This window comes from Amblyomma maculatum, chromosome 2 (genome assembly GCF_055883805.1).
Source record: "Amblyomma maculatum isolate TAMU_Amacu chromosome 2, ASM5588380v1, whole genome shotgun sequence".
Classification (NCBI taxonomy): domain Eukaryota; kingdom Metazoa; phylum Arthropoda; class Arachnida; order Ixodida; family Ixodidae; genus Amblyomma; species Amblyomma maculatum.
In genome coordinates this window covers 18,040,494-18,062,085 of record NC_139345.1, presented here as the reverse complement: position 1 = coordinate 18,062,085, position 21,592 = coordinate 18,040,494, and the positions used below count along the sequence as shown (strand labels likewise).

Below are 21,592 nucleotides of genomic sequence, written 5' to 3'. Positions count from 1 at the left end.
GTGGGCGTCCATCTAGACGCTCCAGCGCTCAGCAGAGACACTGTCTTTCCGCACTGTATGCGGGGCACTCACAAAGAATGTGGCCTATAGTCTCGTCGCACCCGCAGGTTGCACATGCAGGGCTATTTGCCATACCTAACACAAAAGAATCAGAGTTTGTGAACGCTACACCAACCCACAGGCGGCACAGCAAAGTTTCTTCACGTCGGGGTAGGCCAGGTGGAAGCCGGAGCTTCAGGTCAGGGTCCAGGGATTTTAAGCGGCAGTTCGCAAACTGGCCAGAATTCCACGAGAAAGTTCTCATATTTCCGCGACGAGTTGCTCATGGGCTCCACGGCGGAGAGCCGGTTTTAAGGCTTGCAGGACTGCTTTTAAATCTGTGAATATAAACCATCGCTGTGGGCTTTGCTGACTGATATGCCTAATTGCAACACGAAGAAGGGTTAGCTGACAAGAAAAGCGCACAAGGATTGGGGAGCAGAAAAGCGGGAAACAGGAGGCAGACTTAACCTCGCTTCCAGAGAAGCGTTGATCAGCCTAGCGAAGATCATCCAAGCTAAGTTGCGTCCCGACGTGTCCTCAACTGTAGTTATTATAGGACGTAAACTTGGGCGAGATGGAAGTAATTCGAAAACATAATTCTTAGCGCCTATTACGACACAACGGGCAAAAAGAACACATACGAACAGGACAGACGCCCATGTGTCCTATAATAAGCGCTACGAAATATGTCAAGATAATGCGCGCTAAAGCGTCGAAATCCCGGTCACATGTGTTATCGACCTCATTTCGAGTCGGATACCTACGTTACAACACGACAACATCCTATAGCAAAAGCGGGGGGGGGGGGCTTTTTGACTGGTTGGCCGCTTATCTGTTCCGATGCAAGTTCTTCACATCTTGGGTCACTAGGTGAAAACGCAATGCTATTTGGTTGGCTAAATGAGTACAAACGATTGAGCATGGAGACGCTTTTTTTTTTTATTCAGTGAAGTCACGACGATCGTGTGGCTGCCCGGAGGAACTCTGTCATGTTTCTATTCGGCTCTTTCGTGGGTGCGAGTCACTTGAAGTGGCTCCCGTTTCGCCTAAATTCCAAGTGTAGTCCAGCGTCTCCTAGATTTGAAGGGTGAGAGTGACCATAGGCCTCGCACCTTCAGAACGGCTGGACCTTTGTCTGATGTACCGAGAAACAGGATGTGCGACGTGTGACATTCAGAAGAGGAGCACATTCGCCGGGTGCGAAATGTTCAGCGGATTCTTGCGCATGCTGTGACAAGAGGAAAAGTTTTGCCGCGAGATTTCATCGGACGGGAAATCGTAGGCGTCCAGTAGTTGGTGCAGCACCCGCAAGGTGTCTCTGCGCAGCCATGGCCTTCGCGATTGGATCCAGGCCCACTCTGAAACAGACCAGACATATTGGTTAGTTTCAATAGGTTTCTTAGCGTTAGAGTGTTCGGTTACACGCCACTGGGATTCACAGCTAGGCGTGGCATGAAAATTCTCCCTGAATTAAGACCACCAATGGCACCCAGTAATGTACCGTGAATAACGGTATGCATTCCAATGTATATTCATATTTAAGTGCTATATTTATTATTATTATTATTATTATTATTATTATTATTATTATTATTATTATTATTATTATTATTATTATTATTATTATTATTATTATTATTATTATTATTATTATCATCATCATCATCATCATCATCATCATCATCATCGCCCGCTAAGTGCGATTACGTGTACGGGGTGTTGAAAAGGATGTAGGTGCTAAGCAGCGCGGCAAAGAACTTTTCCTTTCGGGCACAATTGAGTCTTGCGCACACCGCGTGCGGACTGCGTACATGATATTACGAAGTTTAGAAGCAACTAACACTACAATTCAAACATGCAACGCTTGAGGCAGCAGGGTAGGCATGAAAAACTCCGCTGAATCGTTAATCGAATTCAGATAACTCAATAATAAATGATTTACATTGCGTTTGCAGCAGTTCTCTCAGATCGGAGTCGCTGGTAACTAGGAAGCGGTTTCTCAGCCGAACAAACTCTGTCGCTCGTACCACAAGTGCAAGTTCTAAAGACGACTATACTTTTTGCATTGTACCTTGTGGTATAACTCTCCGCTTTGACGGTCTCTGCGCCTCTCTTGTGACACCTGGGGCTCACGAACCACTTTCACATCGTTCGGAAACTCAGCCTGCACGCCATCATGGATGCTCAAAATATTTTGTGCTGCATCACCTATGTGCCCGCGATTGGCCATCGTTGGTGTCTCATAATATTTCACTTTTATTGTGTCAGTGTTTTTCTCATGAGCGTCAGTCACTTCTCTGCAGCCAGTGTAGATGGAATGCGTCACTTGCTGGACAATGTCGCCCATGGAGGTCCACGAATTAGAGGCGGGAGGCAGAAAGGCTAATTTTGAAATTCAAAATACACTGGCCATCTGGCGAAATGTTCGGAGTTGTATTTTGTGCAGACTATGCTGTACAGACTCAATTTGCCGACACGTTAACTGCCATCCCCTTAACAACACCACCAACACTGTGCTAGACCAATCCAACAGAGCATGACCGTTTGTTTGAATACCACGATGCGACAAATATTGCATTCATGTAGGGTATACGGCAGAAAATTTCAATCACACGTGTACGTACTACAAGTGCTGGTCCTTTTAGTCCTAGGTATGTTTCTGGTTATAGTATCTCTATTCCGGTTCCGTCTTGGTTTCGGCGCTTTTTAATGCTCCATCAAGTCCTGTATTTGCAATTATTTATTTGTTTATTTTCACATACTGTGGCTTCGCACAAAACAATCCCTGGGGTGGCGGGATGCGGCGACATTCCAGTTAATAGAAAAAGTGCTTGTGTGTGTCTGTGTGTGGAATGGGGGAGGGGCAATAAAATAAAATTTCTTTAATATGGCTCGACCAGGTTTTTATGTTCATTATACGAAATAATAAGTAATTGTAGAATCCTCTCGCGAATATGAATGGCTGCGTGTGTTCTGCGAGTATGGAACTGAGAAATAAGCGACGCTCCTGAGTCCCTGATCAGGCTGATTGAGTCAAGATATTAAAATGAGACTTTGTATGTGAGTCAGAAACCTGAAAAGTGATATTTTGGTCTCTTGAGCGCGTAAGCGACTGAAATTTGAATTATTTCTTCCTAGCACCTAATCTGGACCGCAAATAATTCTCATCGAACACTTGACTACAATTAGAAACCTGCACTGTATTCTCTGTACATTCCTCGCTCAAGTAAAAATGTCGTTTTCTTTTTACTGCAACAATAATTTAGCCGGCGAGCACTCCCTACATGTTACTGACAATTGTTAGTAGCACTGTGTCCTGTTTTCAGTGTATCTGTTTTCCCTGTCTTCCTGCGCTAAGCCTCCGGTAAATTCATGCACCAACTAGCCTGCAAGAATGTTCCGGCAAATAATTTAACAAACACGAAATTATTAGCGCATCTTACTAAACAGAAGATATTTGCTGAAATATTTTTGTACGCTGTAATTAATGAGCAAGAATGATAACATACTATTGCCCTCGGCAATAGCGCCGCGTTCGGCTGATCACCAACTGGCGGCAGCTCGTTCATGTGCCACTCGGAGGGAGCAGAGTTTTGCACTATAGAAGCGATGCAGCAGAGCTGAGGGGGTGTGAAGGAAGGAAGGCTCTTTACTTCTCCCATGCGCGCGTTAGTCCATCGTACCTTGCTGTATAATGATCAAAGTCGTAACGAAAATACATAACCCATTACAGGACGTCGTTGCTTGGCTATGCGGAGGCGATGGGGTCGCGTTTAATCGAAATACTTGGCCAACATGTCGGCGGTATACACCGTGGGAACAGCAACATCAGCGACCTGATTATTGCGGGTTAGTTTGCTGAAAACACCACCATTCACTGGGAACGCTCTTCACAACGGTGAACGAATTCCTACCATTAGAAGTTATGAAGGAGCACTGAACAAGGGTAAATGGGGTACGCCTCAGTTCGCAGGTCGAGCCAACGCTTCGACAAGCGTACTTGTCTTCGTCTGGGCCCAGACTGGGCGTAAGCAATTTAAAATTCGCGCGAGTGAAACACCGGAAGTATTTAAAAGCGGGGGGGGGGGGGGGGGGGGGAACACAATGCGAGTGGAACACAATCACTCTGATCCAACACTGGCTGGCTCGAGGCAGCTGTAGGAGACCGTTCACTTTCGAGCAAGTCACTTGCAAGGGGCAAATCTGTATCACTTTCGTTTACAACAGCTGGCTTCACAAAAGAACGTCGCAAATGATCAGCATGCACAAATCGCGTCTGTCCGTCTACAACCACAAGGTATGTCATTGCCGATTTCACATCCACGACCCTGCCTGGACGCCACTTCACCTGTTCCCCACGCACTGAACGCACAAACACACTATCACCAACAACAAATGATCGAGGTGAACTCCTTCGCTTGTTTGCACTGCGAACATTCCTCTCAGATCTGGCATTTATTGCATCTTGCAGATTCGGTTTCAACAAAGATAACCTTGTGCGCAACTTCCTCCTCAAGAACAGTTCATCTGGCGATTGGCCGGTGAATGTGTGCGGCGTTGTTCTGTAAGCGAACAGAAAGTTATCTATCCTGTGCTACAGTGATCTGGAACTTTTGTTCTTCTGGTCTTCCAGCAATTGCTTCAACAGCGACTGTTTTACTGTTTTGACAGCACGTTCTGCCGAGCCGTTCGACTGAGGATGATATGGCGGAGTAAGCGTGTGCTTGACCCCGTTTGTCAAAAGAAACTTCTCGAATTCTTTTGCACGAAACTGCGGCCCGTTATCTGTGACTACCTCTATCGGCAGGCCATGACTTGCGAACAACGAGCGCACCGTTTCGATCGTGCTTTGCGCCGTCGTTGACGTCATGATTTTTATTTCCAACCATTTGGAATAGGAATCTACAGCTAGAAGAAACATCTTTTTTTCCTTTTCAGCAAAGTCTAGATGTACCCTCTCCCAGCTGCTTGTGCACCACTTCCACGATGAAAGCGGCGCTAGTGGCCCCACGGATTTGGTGCTTTGACAAATTTCACACTGCTTCACTGCTCGTTCGAGGCAGTTGTCTATCTGAGGCCACCAAACCATTGACCTCGCAAGTGCTTTCATCTTTGTGATACCGATGTGTTGTTCATGTAACAAGCACATAACTTCACTTTGAAGCGACTGTGGTACAACGACTCTGTTGTTCCACACCAAACAGCCGCAATCGACTGAAAGCTCAAACCGCCTAACGAAGAAAGGCTGATAAAGTGTGTCCACAGCACGCGGCCATCCGTGCCATACCATTTCACGAACAGTACTAAGAACTGGATCTTTCACAGTTTCCCGCTCGATATTTTTCGCAGTTAAGGGGAGTTTACTAACGGGCGAAAAATAAAATATTTCTTCTGCCTCGTCACCGGCTTCAGGTAGTGGAAGGCGTGATAAGCCATCTGCATTGGCTATCTTTGTTTGCTCTGTGCAAAATGCGAAAGTTGTAGTTTGCAAGGAAAATTCCCCAGCGATGCACGCAAGCTGCAGCGACTGCATTTGTGTGGTGCTTTGCCTCAAAAATAGCGGTGAGCGACTGGTGATCTGTGATCACGTTGAACTTACGCCCATACAGATATTTATGAAATTTCTTTACTGCAAAAACAACAGCAAGAGCTTCTTTTTCCACCTGCGCGTAATTACGCTCGGTAGGAGTCATTGATCGAGATGCGAACGCAATCGGTCGCTCTACGCCCTCAATCACGTGCGACAGCACCGCGCCTAAGCTGTAAGCAGAAGCATCACATGTCAGCTGTATTTCTTTCTTTACATCATACAGTTCCAAAACCATGTCTTCACTGATCAAATTTTTACACCGTCTGAAACATGCGTCACACTGGCTCGACCACTTCCATGTGCTGCCTTTGCGCAACAGTTGATGAAGAGGTTCTAGCAAGTTTGCTAGGTCAGGCAAAAATTTGGCGTAGTAGTTTACTAGACCCAAAAATGCCTTTAGTTGAGTCACGTTAGTTGGTTGAGGCGCTTCTCGAATCGCCTTTACTTTTTCTGGTGTTGGGTGTACGCCATGCTTGTCTAGCTCATGTCCCAAGTAACAAACATTTTCTTGGAAAAATTTGCATTTCCCTGGGTTTACCCGGATGCCGTGTTTACTGAGCGTTTGTAGCACTTGCTCGGAACGGTGATAGCACTCCGTCAGGTCTTTACCTGCTATTAACACATCGTCCAGGTAACAGGCAGTTCCAGGTATGTTTCGTAACACCTGGTCCATCACGGCCTGAAACATTGCAGGGGCGCTTGCCACTCCGTATGGCAGTCGCCGGAACCTGAACAGTCCCATGGGCGTGTTCACCGTCAGCAATTCTTGTGCCTGCTCATTCAGCTCAAGCTGCAGGTAAGCTTTAGACAAATCCAGTAAAGTGAACACGGTCCCTCCAACCAATGACGCGAATATGTTCTCTGGCAGAGGCAGTGGATAGTGGTCGAGTTCAATACCTCGATTTACAGTCACTCTGTAATCCCCACATATCCTAATCTGCTTTTCTGCTTTCTTTGGGACGATCACTAGCGGTGTAGCCCACGCACTGTGCCTCACTCTGTACACCACACCAGCCTTCTCAAGTTCAAGCAATTCATTCTCCACCTGTTCGCGCAATGCATATGGCACTGGTCTCGCCTTACAAAAAACTGGCTGCGCATCGTTTTTCATTTTGATGCTACCAGTGAATCCCTGAATAGAACCATAACCTGGCTCAAACACATCACTGTACAGCCGTTTTAACCTGTTCTCGGCTTCCGCTGCTACCATCTGCCTGCCATCCTGCACGTTATCAACGTCACGTTGCAACTGCTGAACAGCACTGTGCAAGTCAACTTTTAGTGCCGTTATCCAATCGCGACCTAAAAGCGTCGGCATGCGAGCTCCATTTTCTTGCTTTGCTATTATCAGAGGCAGATCGTAGCTTCGGTTTTCATAAGACACCTTGACGTTTGCTACGCCTTTCACTTTGAGTGAAGTACCGTTATATACGCCTAGACGTATGTCGTCTTTCGAATATGGACAATTTGGAAAATTTTCATCAAAGTCTCTTTCAGACATTATTGTCACAGCGGCTCCCGTGTCTAATTCCATCGGTATCTTCTTGCCATTTACTTTTACTTTAAGCACAATAGGCGGTGAGCCGTGAACTTCGTTCGTCGTACACACTGTAAGCAAGTCAGTTTCCGCCAAGGGCTCCTCAACTTTGTGCACCACCTTTGTTTTGCACATTTTTGCTACATGACCCGGCTTCGAGCATTTGAAACACATACTTTTGAGGAAAGGACAACTCACAGGCGTATGCAGTCCGCCGCATCTATGACAGACGCGCACAGTGCCTTTCCCACGTTGCTTCCTTGGGCCGTTTTGCGGGGCACGCTGCTCGTTGCTAGGGGCCTCCTTTGTCGCGTGTCGCTGGCCTTGCGGGGTGGAATCCCGATGCCAGCAGATGTCCGCCGGACTGGTGGTTGACCCCTCCGGTAGCATTTCTCTGGTGTCTTTCTGAGCAGTCTCCAAGGCGGTAGCAATTTTGCAAACTCGCTCCCAGGTGACTTCATCATCAGACAGGGCAAGAAGACGGCATCGGATAGAATCCGCTCGCATTCCAGAAATCAGTCGATCCCGGAGCGCTTCTTCCAAAAAACTTCCAAACGAGCACGTGGCAGCCAGTCTCTTCAGCTCGACAATGAACTGTGCCAGGCTTTCGTGCGACTCTTGCTTTCGCTGGTAGAAGTGATACCGTTCGGTAACCACTGACCGCTTTGGTGCATAGTGCTGTCGGAGAACATCTGTAGCTTCTTCGTACTTGACTTCCGTGGGCTTCTTCGGCAGCAGAAGGCTACGCAGAGTCACATAAGCTTTTTCACCAAGGACAGTTAAGAAGACTTGCAGCTTCTTACTTGTGTCTATTCCGTTGGCTGTTGCGTACAGGTCAAACCTTTCCACGTAGATGTCGAAATTGGCAGAGTCCGGGCAAAACTCGCCCAACGATCCCAGAGTGGTGTTCATCACTGATGTTCCCGCTTGCCGTGGCGTCGTCGTCTTTTCGTCAGGAGGCTTGGTCACTGCCTCTTCCTGAACGATCCCATCCTCGTCGCCATGTTGTTCCGAGACGCCGAGAAGGCAAGACTTTATTCGGACAGCAACACGAACATACCAGCAACAAGGATTCAGTGGCTTCGGTTTATAAAGGAAGCCTGGATGCAACCGAGGCATGCTATTGGCTAGCGCTACGGTCGCACACGCGAACCATGACTGCGTACATCAGATAGCGGCACACAGTAACCAAGCGGCACACAGTAGCAAGACAGCAGCAAGCTTGATAAGCGTTGCGCCGATATAACAAGTACAAGAAATGGGTGTGGGCAGTGCATACGATGCGGAGTGTATATAAACTATGCTCCCTTAGGGTAATGGATGTATTACAAGGAAAGGCGGATGTATACTTATAGGAATGGTCCGGTGTCAGGTGTACAGATTGGGAAGTTTATGGGATAGTCGCAGCTGTCGTAGAGCAGGGTCTACTGTATATGCATCTGAGAGGCATTCGTACAGCAATGGGCATGGTTTGGCCAATGACTTACTGGTCAGTGGAGCGTGGTCCAGTGTGCAGGCGACTACGACAGCATATTCTTTGTAGTTTGTGCTCACCACAGTGTAGTAGACGCCTTCACCTAAGAACGGGAAGAAAGTGCAGGTGCGCTTAGCGGAATGAATTGAACAGTGGCGCAGCCCTCGGTTGTTCCCGATAGTCAGTGCAAATGTCATCGTAACGCAGATGCTCCCAAAACGCGATGGTCATAGCGACAAAGGGTAACGCTTGTATAGACCCTATTCACTATCAGGTTTAGCAGGCGGCAGTTGTGGCAACACTGTATTGTGGAACGCCATAACGTTGGGCGGTTCGGCACTAAAAGCACACACACACACAAAAAAAAAATCTTCCCGATGCGTCGGCGCCGGTCTACCGGCGTCCTCCGTGCTGCGCGCTGTTCATTTGTCGGACACCTGAGACGCCGTTTTCAACGCCGTCCAACCAGAGCTCGGATTTCACTGACGCCGTGTCGTGATTCGCCGTAGGCCCCCCGCTCTCTCTTTCTTTCCTCCTCTCCGATGTTGCGTTGTGCGTGCCACGGTTGCCAGTAAAGCTGCAATGACGATGCGTGAATAAGCTCTATAGCTTTTCTATTATTGACGCGCTGGCCTTCCGAGTGTTTTCGGCTAAGCTGTCAGTTTTGAAAAAGTGACACGGTATGGCACTCGAAGTGATGCTACCTTCCATAAGAAGCTGCAGCTATTAAAAATATTTACGGCAAGTCAGAAAACGGAGGTTATACCCTGTGTTGGCTCAGAGGAAACATTGAAGCGAGAAAGCTCCTGGCAGACATTTTTATTATCCACGTTTCGGCCAGTACCCGGCCTTTCTGAACACTGAAACCCATGTATCTCGGTGGAAACAGTTCAGGCAGCTGATTTTTCAAGACGATTTGCAAATTTTACATTGGCATCTTATTATTGAGCCTGTAGTTTAAATGTTACTAATTATTTTTTCTTTTGTCTTGCTAATTAACTTTATAGAATAAAAAGAAAGCTGCAAAATGGGTCATGCGACTCTCAACTACTACAAGGATCTGTTTTGCTTGGTTGGGACACTGCGTATTATTTAAAAGACCGGCTGAGACAAAATAGATTGACAGTTGGCTGAAGCGATCGGCGCTAGATGAATCCTCTGGTGCAATGATTTTTTAACGCAATTTCGACCCAGGCTTGCCTCTAGACCTACCTCCAGTTCCTTGACTATACACGTTTTAAACCATTAAAGGGGTACCTCTCAGCGGGTACGACTCTCTTTTTTTTTTCTTTTTTGTCTTCAAGCGCTGAAATCATAAAAGCAATTCCTGCGGTTAACGCGATTAATAGAAGATAGAATCAGATAGAACCCGACCTGTTGTATGCCTAACTGAAATCTAAATCTAAATTTGGGCAAAACTTTAAAGTAACGTGTACGTAATTAAATTGGCACGTATTTTTGCCATAATTATCGCGCTTTGCACTTAATATGTTGGGGCGAGTTAAACAGTTGGACGCTGGTGGCGACTAAAGCTTGGTTCAAAGTTCACCTTCTCATCTTGACTCTGCTTTACCGCGGTACTTGTTTATTGAGGTGAGCATTAAGGAATTATTTCGAACAAACTTGCATTCGGGTTTATGAGCGTATAATTCTATTCACTGTTCTTGCGTAGCAGATTCATAACCTGTAAAAACGTTTCCTGTCAATGGTTAAATTTTACTGGCTGTAATTGGCTCATATGTCGTTTTCTCAGCTGCATTACATTGGTAATCTTGCTGCTGCGTCGCACCTTATCGCTTCCGCTCACGCCTTAGTTGGCAATATATATCTTATTATTATTATTATTATTATTATTATTATTATTATTATTATTATTATTATTATTATTATTATTATTATTATTATTATTATTATTATTATTATTATTATTATTATTATTATTATTATTATTTAAATAAGGGCAAGTGGTCGAGCAAAATTTTTCAGTTTCGGCCATCACGTCCTAGAGCTAGTCACTGCTAGCTTGTATATGGCAAAGTTATCTATTCATGTCGTGACATACCCACGAGCAGTCATGGGCAACGGGGACAGTGGTAATAGTGAAGGTGGGGACAAGCTGGTCCCAACCTTGGGTACTTGCCTATAGGCCTGGCCTTCGTACAGTTGGCAAGACATGCGGGCCCTCTACTCCCCATTTCTGACTCTTTGGATTGCATAATCAAAAATGACCCGATGCAGAATTTCTAAAGTGTTACCGCAGAAATTGTTCCTAGTATCTCTAATGGTCTGCATCAGGGAGAAAGTTTACAAAAGGCCCAATTCCATGCAACACTGAGCAGAACTTGCATCTAAGAGATATGTGAATTTGTACTCAGCATACGCCATTTCTGAAGCGGAAATAATGAACCGAAATCACATTCTGTGCAAACCGCCCTCCAAGCCCATCGTGACCTGTCCGTTTTGTGTCACTCACGATCGTCTTCGGTAATGACAGTGGCCCCGTCGCACTTCGATGGATCGATGAATATCGCGTCAGCTTCCAAGGACACCGGGTTATTGCTGCAATTTTGTAACAAAGAAGACGTTGTTTACACGTAAATGCAATGACGATGGGAGCAGTTATTAGGTAAAATTGGGTATGCCGAGGTGCCAGCCCAGCTCTGGTGATCTGAAGGATGACCGCTCGGCAGATACATACTATATTACTTTGAGTCGGTAGAAAATAAAATGTGTAACAAGATTTTTTTTTTTTCTTTTGCCTGCTGCTCTCTTTCAGCAAGCATTTTATATCCCGTGAGAAATGCGTTCGCCACAGATGACTTTTTATAAGTCCAATTTTTTGAACGCTCACATCATGAGATTCACATTGTTTCGGGCTGCATCCAGAGTGCAGGATGGGCTTCAGAGCGGACCTAAATATAAAGTTTATTACAACTTTTTTATTAGTTCTTTAATTATTTTAGAATGTTTTCGCTCTCATACCGATGGGCAAACGGACAAACCAGATTTATCCTGCATATATGGACACATGGTGGGGGCGACAATGGCAAAAGCAAAAGACAAAAATAGTCATAGTCACATAACAGGAAGCCAGCAAAAGAACCTAGATCCACTGGGGGATTGTGCATGAAAAGAAATTTCAGACAAACTCTGGCTGAAGAGTTTTTTTGTACGTAGCCTTTTCGCATACTGTATGCTGCAACATAAGAATCAGTATATCTGCAAACCTTTCCTCGGCATAAAGTTTTTTTGTGTTTATTTTCAGTCTTGGTTACTCATTGTGAGCGCAGGAAAAACTTCACTAGGGAACTTTTGCGACGGATAGGAAGGTTAGACAATTTAATATGGTCATAAAGATACCAATAAATAGTCCACAGATTCCTCACAATTATCTTCAAAAACAGATCCCATTATAGCTTTTCTACGGCAGTTTTAACTATTCGATACAAGCGCAGGGGAAAGTAAACTTTAAAAGCAACTGATTGCTTAGGTCACTGCTATCAACATGTGCATAAGCTAGATTGTCTTACAATGACCCACTTTTGCCCGACAATTATGATGTGCTTTAAAAAACTCGATTTGATTGTGCTGGCTAGTTACCCAAAATAGTCCAGAAGAGGAATGCTTTACACGGTGAGATCTATGCATGCTGCCTTGTGACGGATCATATTGAGATATGTGGCGCAAAAACACAAACACAGGAGAAGATACACAACACACGCGCACTTTTTTTTTTGCACCACATATCTGAATATGATCCAGCACCAACTAGCCCCTCAAGCCGTTATTTTGAGATGCCTTGTGACGCTTTCAGTAGGACATGGGGACTGCGTGGTTTGGCGTTGCTGTTTGCAAATGAAGAAATACTTTGATCAGATGAAGCTGCTGACACAAAGCGAAACTAGGTGCATCAGTAATTTTCAGGTTCGATCTGAAATACCTTCTCGGCGAGAAGTCATATACTTGCGTCTCTGCTCAACTGAGAACACTGCCCATATAATGTCGTCATTTTCACTCCACAGTCAATGTATTTTAAATAACTTCTATTGACGCACCTGGCATCGAGTGCTGTCTTGACGATGCGTAGACCAGCAGAGCCCAAAGGTTTGTACTGTGTCATCACACAATGCAACGTGTCTGCGTATGGGTCGGCAGTCTTGGCCAAGTCGTACCACCGTCCTCTGAACTGGAAGAAGTTTACGTTCACCCAAAATATTTTCCCACACTTTAGCCTAGAGCGCCGCTATATACTTTCTTCCTCGATAAGCATAGCTAAGGAGACGGATAGACCCAAATCATAAGCGCGGCCCTTGCTCGCGTAATAATCCGTTAATAAGAATCATTGCAACGAAAAGGCGCTTAGATTGCGTTATTGCGTTGAAATTACGTTCAAGCCTACATCTCCTGGTGCGTGGCAGGTAGCCGATAAAGATGTGCTCACAGCTGTTGAGCTGCCAGAAGTAGCTGAGAGGATCATTTAACGTAATGAGTCTTGTGCTGAAGTTTTGAATAGAGTGGCGCCGCCTCTTGGCGGCCAAGGAAAACCTGATTGGGTAATACAACGGCGGCTCTGCTTAGGATGCAGTGCTTACCGCGCAAGCTTTCTACGTCGACTCGCGCTCCTTTATGCCCCTTCGTGAGCGTGAAAAGACTCTTCATGTATCATGGACATCATTGTGAACCGGCAGTAGCCTAACATTAAAAAAAGAAAGCCCTGCGGCTGCCTTCCGGCGAAATGATCTAAGCATGCGGCATCGACCTTAAAGTGTACCCCTCCATCTCGAAACATTGTCACCGCCGCTATATTGCCGCATGCCTCGTAGGGTGCCACGGAAACTTAACAATTTCATTGTTCGACTCTACTGCTCTCTTTCATAGCCGCACGAAACGGGGCTAATAACGCTGTAATTGGTAGGGGCGATCAGGTGCATGTATGCTCCAAGACAAACGCCTTTCGCCCTACGCAGGCCGCTCCGCCGGATAAAAGCGGAAATATATAGAGTACAGCCAGCTATGTGCGCGTATTTATTTGTGGCCGCGAGAGAAACCGTCCGTTATGCTACTATTTTCAGCAGCCGCTCATATATAAAAACTGCACGTACGTCAAGCAACGAAAGATTGACGGCAAACTAGAGCTCACTTAAAACGTTTTCTGTCTGAATGAAAACAGCCATTCACTTTTAAGAGGAAATAGCAATAGACGGCATTTGGCGCAGATTTATAATTACTAAGCAGCCGACAATAGCATTTCGACCATTATGCACCGCGTGTTCCTGAGCTGAGAGTGCGCTTCTAATGCACGATGTTGCCCCACTGCGCTAACGTACAGGCAGAAGCTTTGGCTCGAGAGTTGCAAGTATATAAGTTAAAGGCGATTGACAATTAAGCAATGGAACGGCGTCAGTGTGCCTTCACTGATATATGGTGGTGGTAACAACTTTTATTGCCACGAAATGAAAGGAATTATTTTGGGCTGAGGCGAGTCTAGGGTGGCCTCCAGTCGGGAGCGACCTCTCGAGCTCGCGTGACGAGGGCCAGTTGCGTAGTTTTTCTTGGGCTGGCCAACAGCTTGTCCCATTCCTCCTCTGAGGGAGCTGGCAAGAGTGTCTTTGGAGGGGGATTGCTGGCGCATTCCCATAGTATATGGTCTTGAATGGCCTGCGTCCCGTCACCGCAGTGCCGGCATGCAGGGTTGAATTCTCCGTTCGTAATTAACGATAGTCGGTAGGGGCTAAGAATGGCCTTTGTTTGTAGGCGTCTGAGTGTCGTGGCTTGCGCCCGGTCGAGGTCGGGGTGAGGGGCGGGGTACGTGCATCTAAGCTCGCGATAAAAGTTTGTTACCTCCGCGTATGTGCGCGGTGCCTCGACAGGCGCGTCCGTTCCCGATAGATCTCCCGTCTCCCGGTTGGTTAAGCCTCGGGCTAGACGGTCGACCCCTTCGTTTCCGGAGTTACCCGCGTGAGCCGGAACCCATACGAGATTGATGTTGTGATTGAGAGATCGGTTGCGCAGAATTCGCGCCGCGAGTGCGTTTACAGAATTTTTGGCGAAATTTTGAACGGCGCTTTTTGAGTCGCTTAGAATAGTTTTGGTGCGGGGATCCGCGATGGCCAGTGCGATAGCTACTTCCTCTGCCTCGCATATGGAGCTAGCATGAAATGTTATGGCGTTAATGAAGGTTGACTTTGGAGTGGCCATACATGCCACGTATGCTCCGTTTTTGATGTGTTGAGCTGCATCCACGTACACTGCTTGTGGATCGTCCTCGTACTGTTTCTCAAGGGTCTGTGCCCTTGTCTTCCTGCGGGCATCATGTCTACCTGGTAGCATGTTTTTGGCTATTGGTTTAACAACTACTCTACTAGTTATGTCAGCCGATAAATGGGATGTTGCGCACACCTCCTCAGTGGGGTGTATGTGGAGCTTGTCGAGAATTACGCGTCCCGCAAGGCTGCGTGACAAGCGGGTCACTTGTGCTGTCTTATGGGCTTCAATTAGTTCAGATAGCGTGTTAAAAATTCCTAACTGCAGTAGTCGATCTGAGTTAGCGTATACTGGTAAGCTAAGGGCCGCTTTGTATGCTGTTCTAATTATGCTATTAAGTGCATGTTCGTCCCTACGACGCAGATGATAGTACGGGCAAGCGTACATGATTCTGCTTATCATAAAGGCTTGGATGATCCTGCACAGGTCGGCTTCTCTCATACCCCTGCGACGTGTGGCAATGCGTCTCACCAGCCCACCTATCTGGTGCGTCGTGACGCGTAGCCGGCGCATAGCTTCTGTGTTCTGAGTATTATTCTGAATCAACATTCCGAGAACTCTGATCGTGGCTACCGGGGGTATCGGATGGTTGTCAATGTGTAACTGGATAGGTTCTCGAGAATCTGGTTTTACCTGTGAAGCTTGTTTGTTCCTTATAACTAATAGTTCTGATTTAGCCGGTGAACAGGTAAGGCCGTTTTCCTGCACATAAGACTGTACCGTGTCGATAGCTCGTTGTAATGACTCTGTAATATCTCCATCGGAGCCAGAATTGGTCCATATGGTGATGTCGTCGGCGTATATGGAGTGATGTATGTATGGGATATCATCTAACAAACGCGAGAGGCCGCTCATAACGATGTTGAAGAGAAAAGGTCAAAGTACGGCGCCTTGCGGTGTTCCTCTCGTCCCTAGTGTAATTTTGTCGCTAACTTTGTCAACGAAATGGAGCGTAGCCGTACGCGCATTCAGAAAGGCAGTGATGTAGTCGTATGTCCGTTTGCCTACGTTTAACTGTGAGAGGTGATTGAGGATGGAAGCGTGTGACACATTGTCGAAGGCCTTACTCACATCGAGTCCCAGGATGGTTCGCGTGGCTCTTATGCGATTTGTATCTAGAATGTCTTGTTGAATTTGCCGCATAATGTCCTGAGTCGAAAGACCAGCTCGAAACCCGATCATGGACGGCGGAAACGTGCCTTCCGCATCGGTGTGCATAAGGAGCCTGTTTAAGACAACGTGTTCCATTACCTTCCCGAGACATGACGTTAGCGAGATTGGGCGGAGGTTCCCCATCTCGAGTCTTCTGCCCGGTTTAGGTATAAAAACAATTTTAGCGTGCTTCCATTCCTCAGGGACGCTGCCCTCGGTCCAGTACCTGTTGAAGAGGTCCGTAAGAGCCTCTACAGACTGGTCTTCTAAATTGCGCAACATCTTATTGGTGATGCAATCTTCCCCCGGTGCCGAGGTGGTGTTAATTTGGTTAAGAGCAGCCCTAATCTCTGCTACGGTAAAGACGCTATCCATGCGAGGATTATCCAATCCTGAGTACCCATCTGGCGTGGGTATATCCTGGGAGGTGTTAATGTATTTATCTTTTAAAGTGGTCATGAGCTCTTCGTCGGTGCCTTGGAAAGATTGCGAGATCCTATGTAGGTTCTTGTGGGAATCTGCCTTAGTTCTCGTAGGATCCAGTAAATGTCTAAGTAAAAACCACGTGTTCTTGTTGCCCAGTTGCCCATTAAGGCGGTCGCAAGTCTGATGCCACTGTTCTCGGCTAAGTTCCCACGAGTAAGCCTCGATTTCCTTTTCAAGCCGGGTTAGCCGAATTTTTAAACCTCGGTTCTGCTTATTTTTACGCCATCGAGCATGGATACTTCCTTGTGCTTCAATCATGTGCACTAGCTTAGCGTCCGGGCTGGGACTGCTGTCCTCCAGGGTAACAGTTTTTGAAGTGTTTGCGGCGTCTTGCAACAGACGCTCCGTCCATTGTCTTAAATCTACTATACTTTCCGCTGGCCTTTGCGAGCGGACATATCTAAAGGCGTCCCAGTTCGTGTGCTTTACTTCCTGGCGACGCATTTTGCAATGCGTGGCTCGGAAAGTGGTACATAGTACATAGCGGTCGCTTCCTATGTTTGTATTTAGGTTTTCCCATCTCGCATCGGGGATATTTCTGGCAAAGGTAAGGTCAGGGCACGTATCCCTGGTTACACTGTTACTAATGCGCGTAGGTTTATCAGGGTCGACGAGTAAGGTATGCCCTAGCGCCTGGGCTGTCTCCCATAATTTAGTTCACTTTCTACTGTTAACTGAGTAGCCCCATCTGCATGGGGTGCGTTAAAGTCTCCAACAGTCAGTAACATTCCATTATGAGCGGCTACATGCGCCTTACGGAAGAGTGTGGCTATTTTCGTGCTGTTGTCTTTAGGTGGTTTAGGTACATAACGACGAACACCGAAATTCCTGCCGCGGCCTAATTCGAACTTTTCAGCAGTCCCAGCTTCAGCTTTTTGTATGGTTTCCCAGTACGTGGACTCTGTATTTTCAAACATTACGAGCGTGACTTATCAGCTAAACGGGACACAAAAAGCAATAACCAGCGCAGGATCAACTTAAAAGTTCAGGGACAAGCATGCAGTGAACGCAATCCGCAGCGGCCCATGCACGGCCAGTGCAAGGTGCCCATCGGAAAGATTGTGCCTCAGAACGGTTATTTACGCTGCCTAAACCCGTTGCGGTTTCGTGTGGATGCTTAAGCATAGTTGCATGTAAAGGTTTCGTAAAGCTCCACGAATTCGCGCGACACTCACCTGGCTATATCGACAAGCAGCGCGCCGAGATTTCGTCTCCCATTTCTGCACGTCCTATAATACCTGCACTGGTTTATTTATTGCCTTTTTCACGTCGTGACAACCCTGAAAACATTTTCAGCGCCTTAACTTCTTTGTAATTTGTATACAACATCAATTAGAGCGGTGGATTCACACCGATTGCATGTATTCGGATGCAGATGCCGCGTATTTGTACTACCCAACAGACGCCTATAGAGGGCGCATTTTAGCACCGTTTTCGTGGCGCCCCCTGGGCAGCGCAAGACGCCCAAATGCGCGATATTTTGAGCTGACAGGAAACGCGCACCCAGAGCTCTCAAACAGGAAACAGTATGAAAAGAGCAAGGTTTTGCACTGATTTGACCTTGACCGATAAGAACTGGGAAGCCTACTTGTTTTGCTGGATTTCGCCTGTCAAAATTGCGGATGGGTAGCAGACTAGGCCCGAGATAGGTTCTGAATGCGTAGGGCCGCAGCGATTGTACAACTCGCTTTGCTAAACATGGCAATTATAGCCAGAAATTGTGCGCTAAGGTGGGTCACACCTGATTCGTCTTCCGTTCGTATAGGGCATGAGAAAACAGCGCTACCAAAGAATTAAGAACTTAAGGGCATCGCGGCGCTGAGTCATCTTTTACATTGCCGCTGAAAGTGGTTAAGTGTTCAAATTTTAGAAATCTGAGCATGATCTTACACCCGATACTGCCCGTGAAAGTTAAAAAAAAAAAAAAAAGGAAGGCATATTTCGATACGGGGTGCAGAATTCTCGTCTCTGTTGCCGTTTGCATTCGAGTTGGTTTTGTCACAAAGGTTGTCAACAAGTTCAGCAAGCGAAACTGTATCGCGAATACGCATCATGTCGTATTTGGGTGTTTTTTTAATATTTGCTTGACAATGCATTCTACCCCACGTGCACCACATGCGACAACACTCCCGTGCCATGGAGGAGCTCCACCTGTCAACAATTTTCAAAATGGGCCTTTTTTTTTAGTAAGGACATTGCATTTCAAACGATGCATTCGTAAGTGATGCAGTGTGCTAGAAGACATATTGACTAATACTTAATAGTTATGTATTTTTAACTTGAATCAGACCCCAGAGAGAACATTAAAGAGCCGTACAGAAAACAGGACCCCCTCGGCAAACCACGAGCGGCGACTCTCAATATGCTGTCGTTTCGTGCTATCCGCAAGATTACGCTCCAAGGCTACCACCTACCCAGCTTCGCTTAAATCGAGCTTTCATCGGGCTTAGCCGCGTTCAACAAAAATGAGAAAGGAAGCATCTTGCGGTCGGACGCGGAAGCCGAGTGATTGTATGCACCGGCAGCCGTGAAGCCTTCAAAAACCTTGGGATGCTGCAACAAACGGCACCATTTCGGGCATCAAAAAGCATGTCCTCTCTCGAAAACAAGGTTTGGCGGTGTAGTGGATTGGGTCTCGGGGCAGGCGGGTGCCGTCTGAAACGCGGCCGCGCACTCGTTCCCGAGCGATGTCTTAAGCGATGACCGCTCCGTCTCGGCCCTGCCCGCAACGAATGAGTCCAATCGGGCCCACATGTCAGCGCTGCCAGACAAGAAAGACTGCGTGACTTCGCAGTGCAGGCTATCGATAATCCCTTCTGGGCGTCCCCGCGGTGGCCAAGCCTTCGTACATATGGCTCACGCGGGTATGAATCGCACTCACCGGAAATGCGTTTCCCAAATGGTGGTCACATAAGGAACGCCAGGCATGCCCAACAAGGTTCTAAATGCGTCGACACACTACCGTCAAAGCAGCGTTGACGACGTCCTAGAATGTACTGAAGAAACATATGGCCAGAGTAACGGGGAGCAAGTGCAACTTAGGCCCCTCCCCAATGGTTCAGCTTGTATTATGAGGCGGCCTTGGTTATTATGGCAACGCAAGAAAGCACCCCAAAAATATATCAGTACTTGTACTGCACCTAACAATAACACTTTGACCCGACCCACGCTTAAATCCCTCTGGTACTTAGCACGGGAGGCAAACATTGACCTCCAAGTGTGGTCTCACTGTTTCTACTCTCCCTCTCCGTGAATAATATTTTAATGCCAGCTTCAATAACAAAGAATGCTCAGCTCACAACTACTGCTGTAAGCTCCTCATTTATTGAGATGCTTGCTTTCAACCGTAAGTAATCTCCGTATCAGTTTTTAGAACGTCGAATAAAAAAGCATTCTATTATCCGCTTTAGCGCAAAGTATAAGCCGTTGCGAAAAGAGTACGTGATAGTAGCACTGTTAAGTGATCCGCGCTCACAGGCTTGACCCTCTGTTTCTGGCCTCTCATTTCTGCCTTCGCCCGTGCGTGGTCCCGAAGTTCATTTCGTGGTACCGGCGAATAGAGAAGTATTTTTGACATTATAAAAACAGGTATGAAAGTACTTATGGTTGGCTCTCATCGTCTCTGTAAATAAAGAGGCTAAAAATAAGTAAATGTTAACTATTCAGTGTCAGTTAACTAGCCTGATAATTAGTATGGATGAGCTGCATTCTGCGCTGACATTGCTGTTGCGAACAAAGCGCTCGATCTTCTAACGTAACAACTATTTTTTCTTCAAAAAACGAAAAATTGCTAACAATCTTAAGCGAACAACACTAGATATAGCCGCCCAACTTATCACTAACCCTGGTAAATGTATGCTGAAATTACCCACATGGTCTAAATACGCCCAGATTTTAATTCTGACCTTGGCAGAGTATAAAGCACCAGCTCCTGTGCAAGCAAGACTGCTGGCACCGTGCATTAATGAGCCGACGTACATACCTTCGACGCTTGAAAACGCTTCATCGCTGGAATGTCGGAGCAGTGCTTATCGCCTACCGCAAGAAGTCTGCTCTGAATACAAACAGTTACTGCTACGACACTGGTCATCCACGTATGCATATCCTGAATGGCAGCGCTTACAAATACGAAAGCAGTATTACAGGTTGCAAAATCCCAACGGCAAGTGCTTCCAGGAACCACGCAGTCCCAAGTATATAGACGGTGAAACGATCGCCTTGGCCAACGATTCCCGACACAAGTGAATTCGATACCAGCGGGTGGTCTAATGGGGACAACACGGGGGGCACAGCAATTAAGCGATGGTTAATTGCCCTCCGAAGCCTCTATCCCACCAATAGACGGGTGCTGCTGTTGCAGTCTGTCTGTGACAAATAGCTCGGGGTAATGAAGCGTTCTGGCAGTGAAGCGTACCGCGGGTCGGTGGGCAAGTCTCCTAGTGCGTGAAAACCAGACCGTATCCAGTCAACTGCTCCCACTCGCAACATGAGTCTGACCCCGGGTCACTGGTGTTCATCGCCACGCACCAATGACTGAATCCGTGCTTGTGCTCGCAGTGTGTTGCTCTTGAACAGAGTATTAAGGGACCCGTTCTCGACTCCTATCTTGTTTCTAGAAACACGGGGAATTGCTAACGCCCGAGGTATACAAGCAGTGCATGCAGCTGTTTTGCAAATTAAAGTGTGTAGAAGAGAAAAGTAATAACAGAAGGCACCATAGGCATACGGCCCTTTGAGGCACGTATTTCGCAACTGTGTACTGTAGCGACCGGATACCTGACAGGCTGTCGTCAGGATCGGACAAAAGCGCGGTATATACCGAACGAAGGAAAGGCCTGTGCCGGTTTAAGTCCTTACTGGCTTCTTGAGTGGAGTGAGCAGGATTAGGTGATACACCAAAATTTCACCTGATTTCTTATCGAATTTGTGACGCAGCCGTTCTTGGTGTAGAATTAAGGGCGGTACGACACGTGCCATACCATTTCGATTCCCATTTGGCCAGTTAAGTAGAGGCTGATTTGCGACAGAGATTCTAACCGACGACACA

The 21,592-nt window shown here is 46.8% G+C and overlaps 2 protein-coding genes across 2 annotated transcripts; both read right to left on the bottom strand.

The window, feature by feature from the left end:
* Window positions 1–1,215: 1,215 nt before the first annotated feature.
* Window positions 1,216–20,635, bottom strand: LOC146198076 (apolipoprotein D-like). Its single transcript, XM_084591849.1, has 5 exons — window positions 20,528–20,635; window positions 12,699–12,829; window positions 11,117–11,202; window positions 8,657–8,746; window positions 1,216–1,400 (listed from the first exon to the last, which is right to left on the bottom strand). Exons 1-5 carry the CDS (start codon window positions 20,633–20,635, stop codon window positions 1,216–1,218), a joined length of 600 nt encoding a protein of 199 aa, XP_084447975.1.
* On the bottom strand, window positions 2,332–8,107 carry LOC146198077 (uncharacterized). Its single transcript, XM_084595657.1, has 3 exons — window positions 7,368–8,107; window positions 6,242–6,422; window positions 2,332–2,339 (listed from the first exon to the last, which is right to left on the bottom strand). The coding sequence occupies exons 1-3, from the start codon at window positions 8,079–8,081 to the stop codon at window positions 2,332–2,334; spliced, it is 903 nt and encodes a 300-aa protein (XP_084451783.1). The 5' UTR covers window positions 8,082–8,107.
* Window positions 20,636–21,592: the final 957 nt, after the last annotated feature.

Bases quoted from the DNA above. Each gene is read 5' to 3' on its own strand.
- LOC146198077 (XM_084595657.1), bottom strand. From the start codon at position 8,081: ATGAACACCACTCTGGGATCGTTGGGCGAGTTTTGCCCGGACTCTGCC. The intron at 6,423-7,367 runs GTGAGTTGTCCT...GCTTACCTGCAG, and splicing joins GCGGCGGACTGCATACGCCT to CTTGAGCTGAATGAGCAGGC.
- LOC146198076 (XM_084591849.1), bottom strand. From the start codon at position 20,635: ATGACCAGTGTCGTAGCAGTAACTGTTTGTATTCAGAGCAGACTTCTT. The intron at 12,830-20,527 runs GTATGTACGTCG...AACTTCTTCCAG, and splicing joins AGCGTTTTCAAGCGTCGAAG to TTCAGAGGACGGTGGTACGA. The intron at 8,747-11,116 runs GTGAGTGACACA...TCCCGTTCTTAG, and splicing joins TGTCATTACCGAAGACGATC to GTGAAGGCGTCTACTACACT.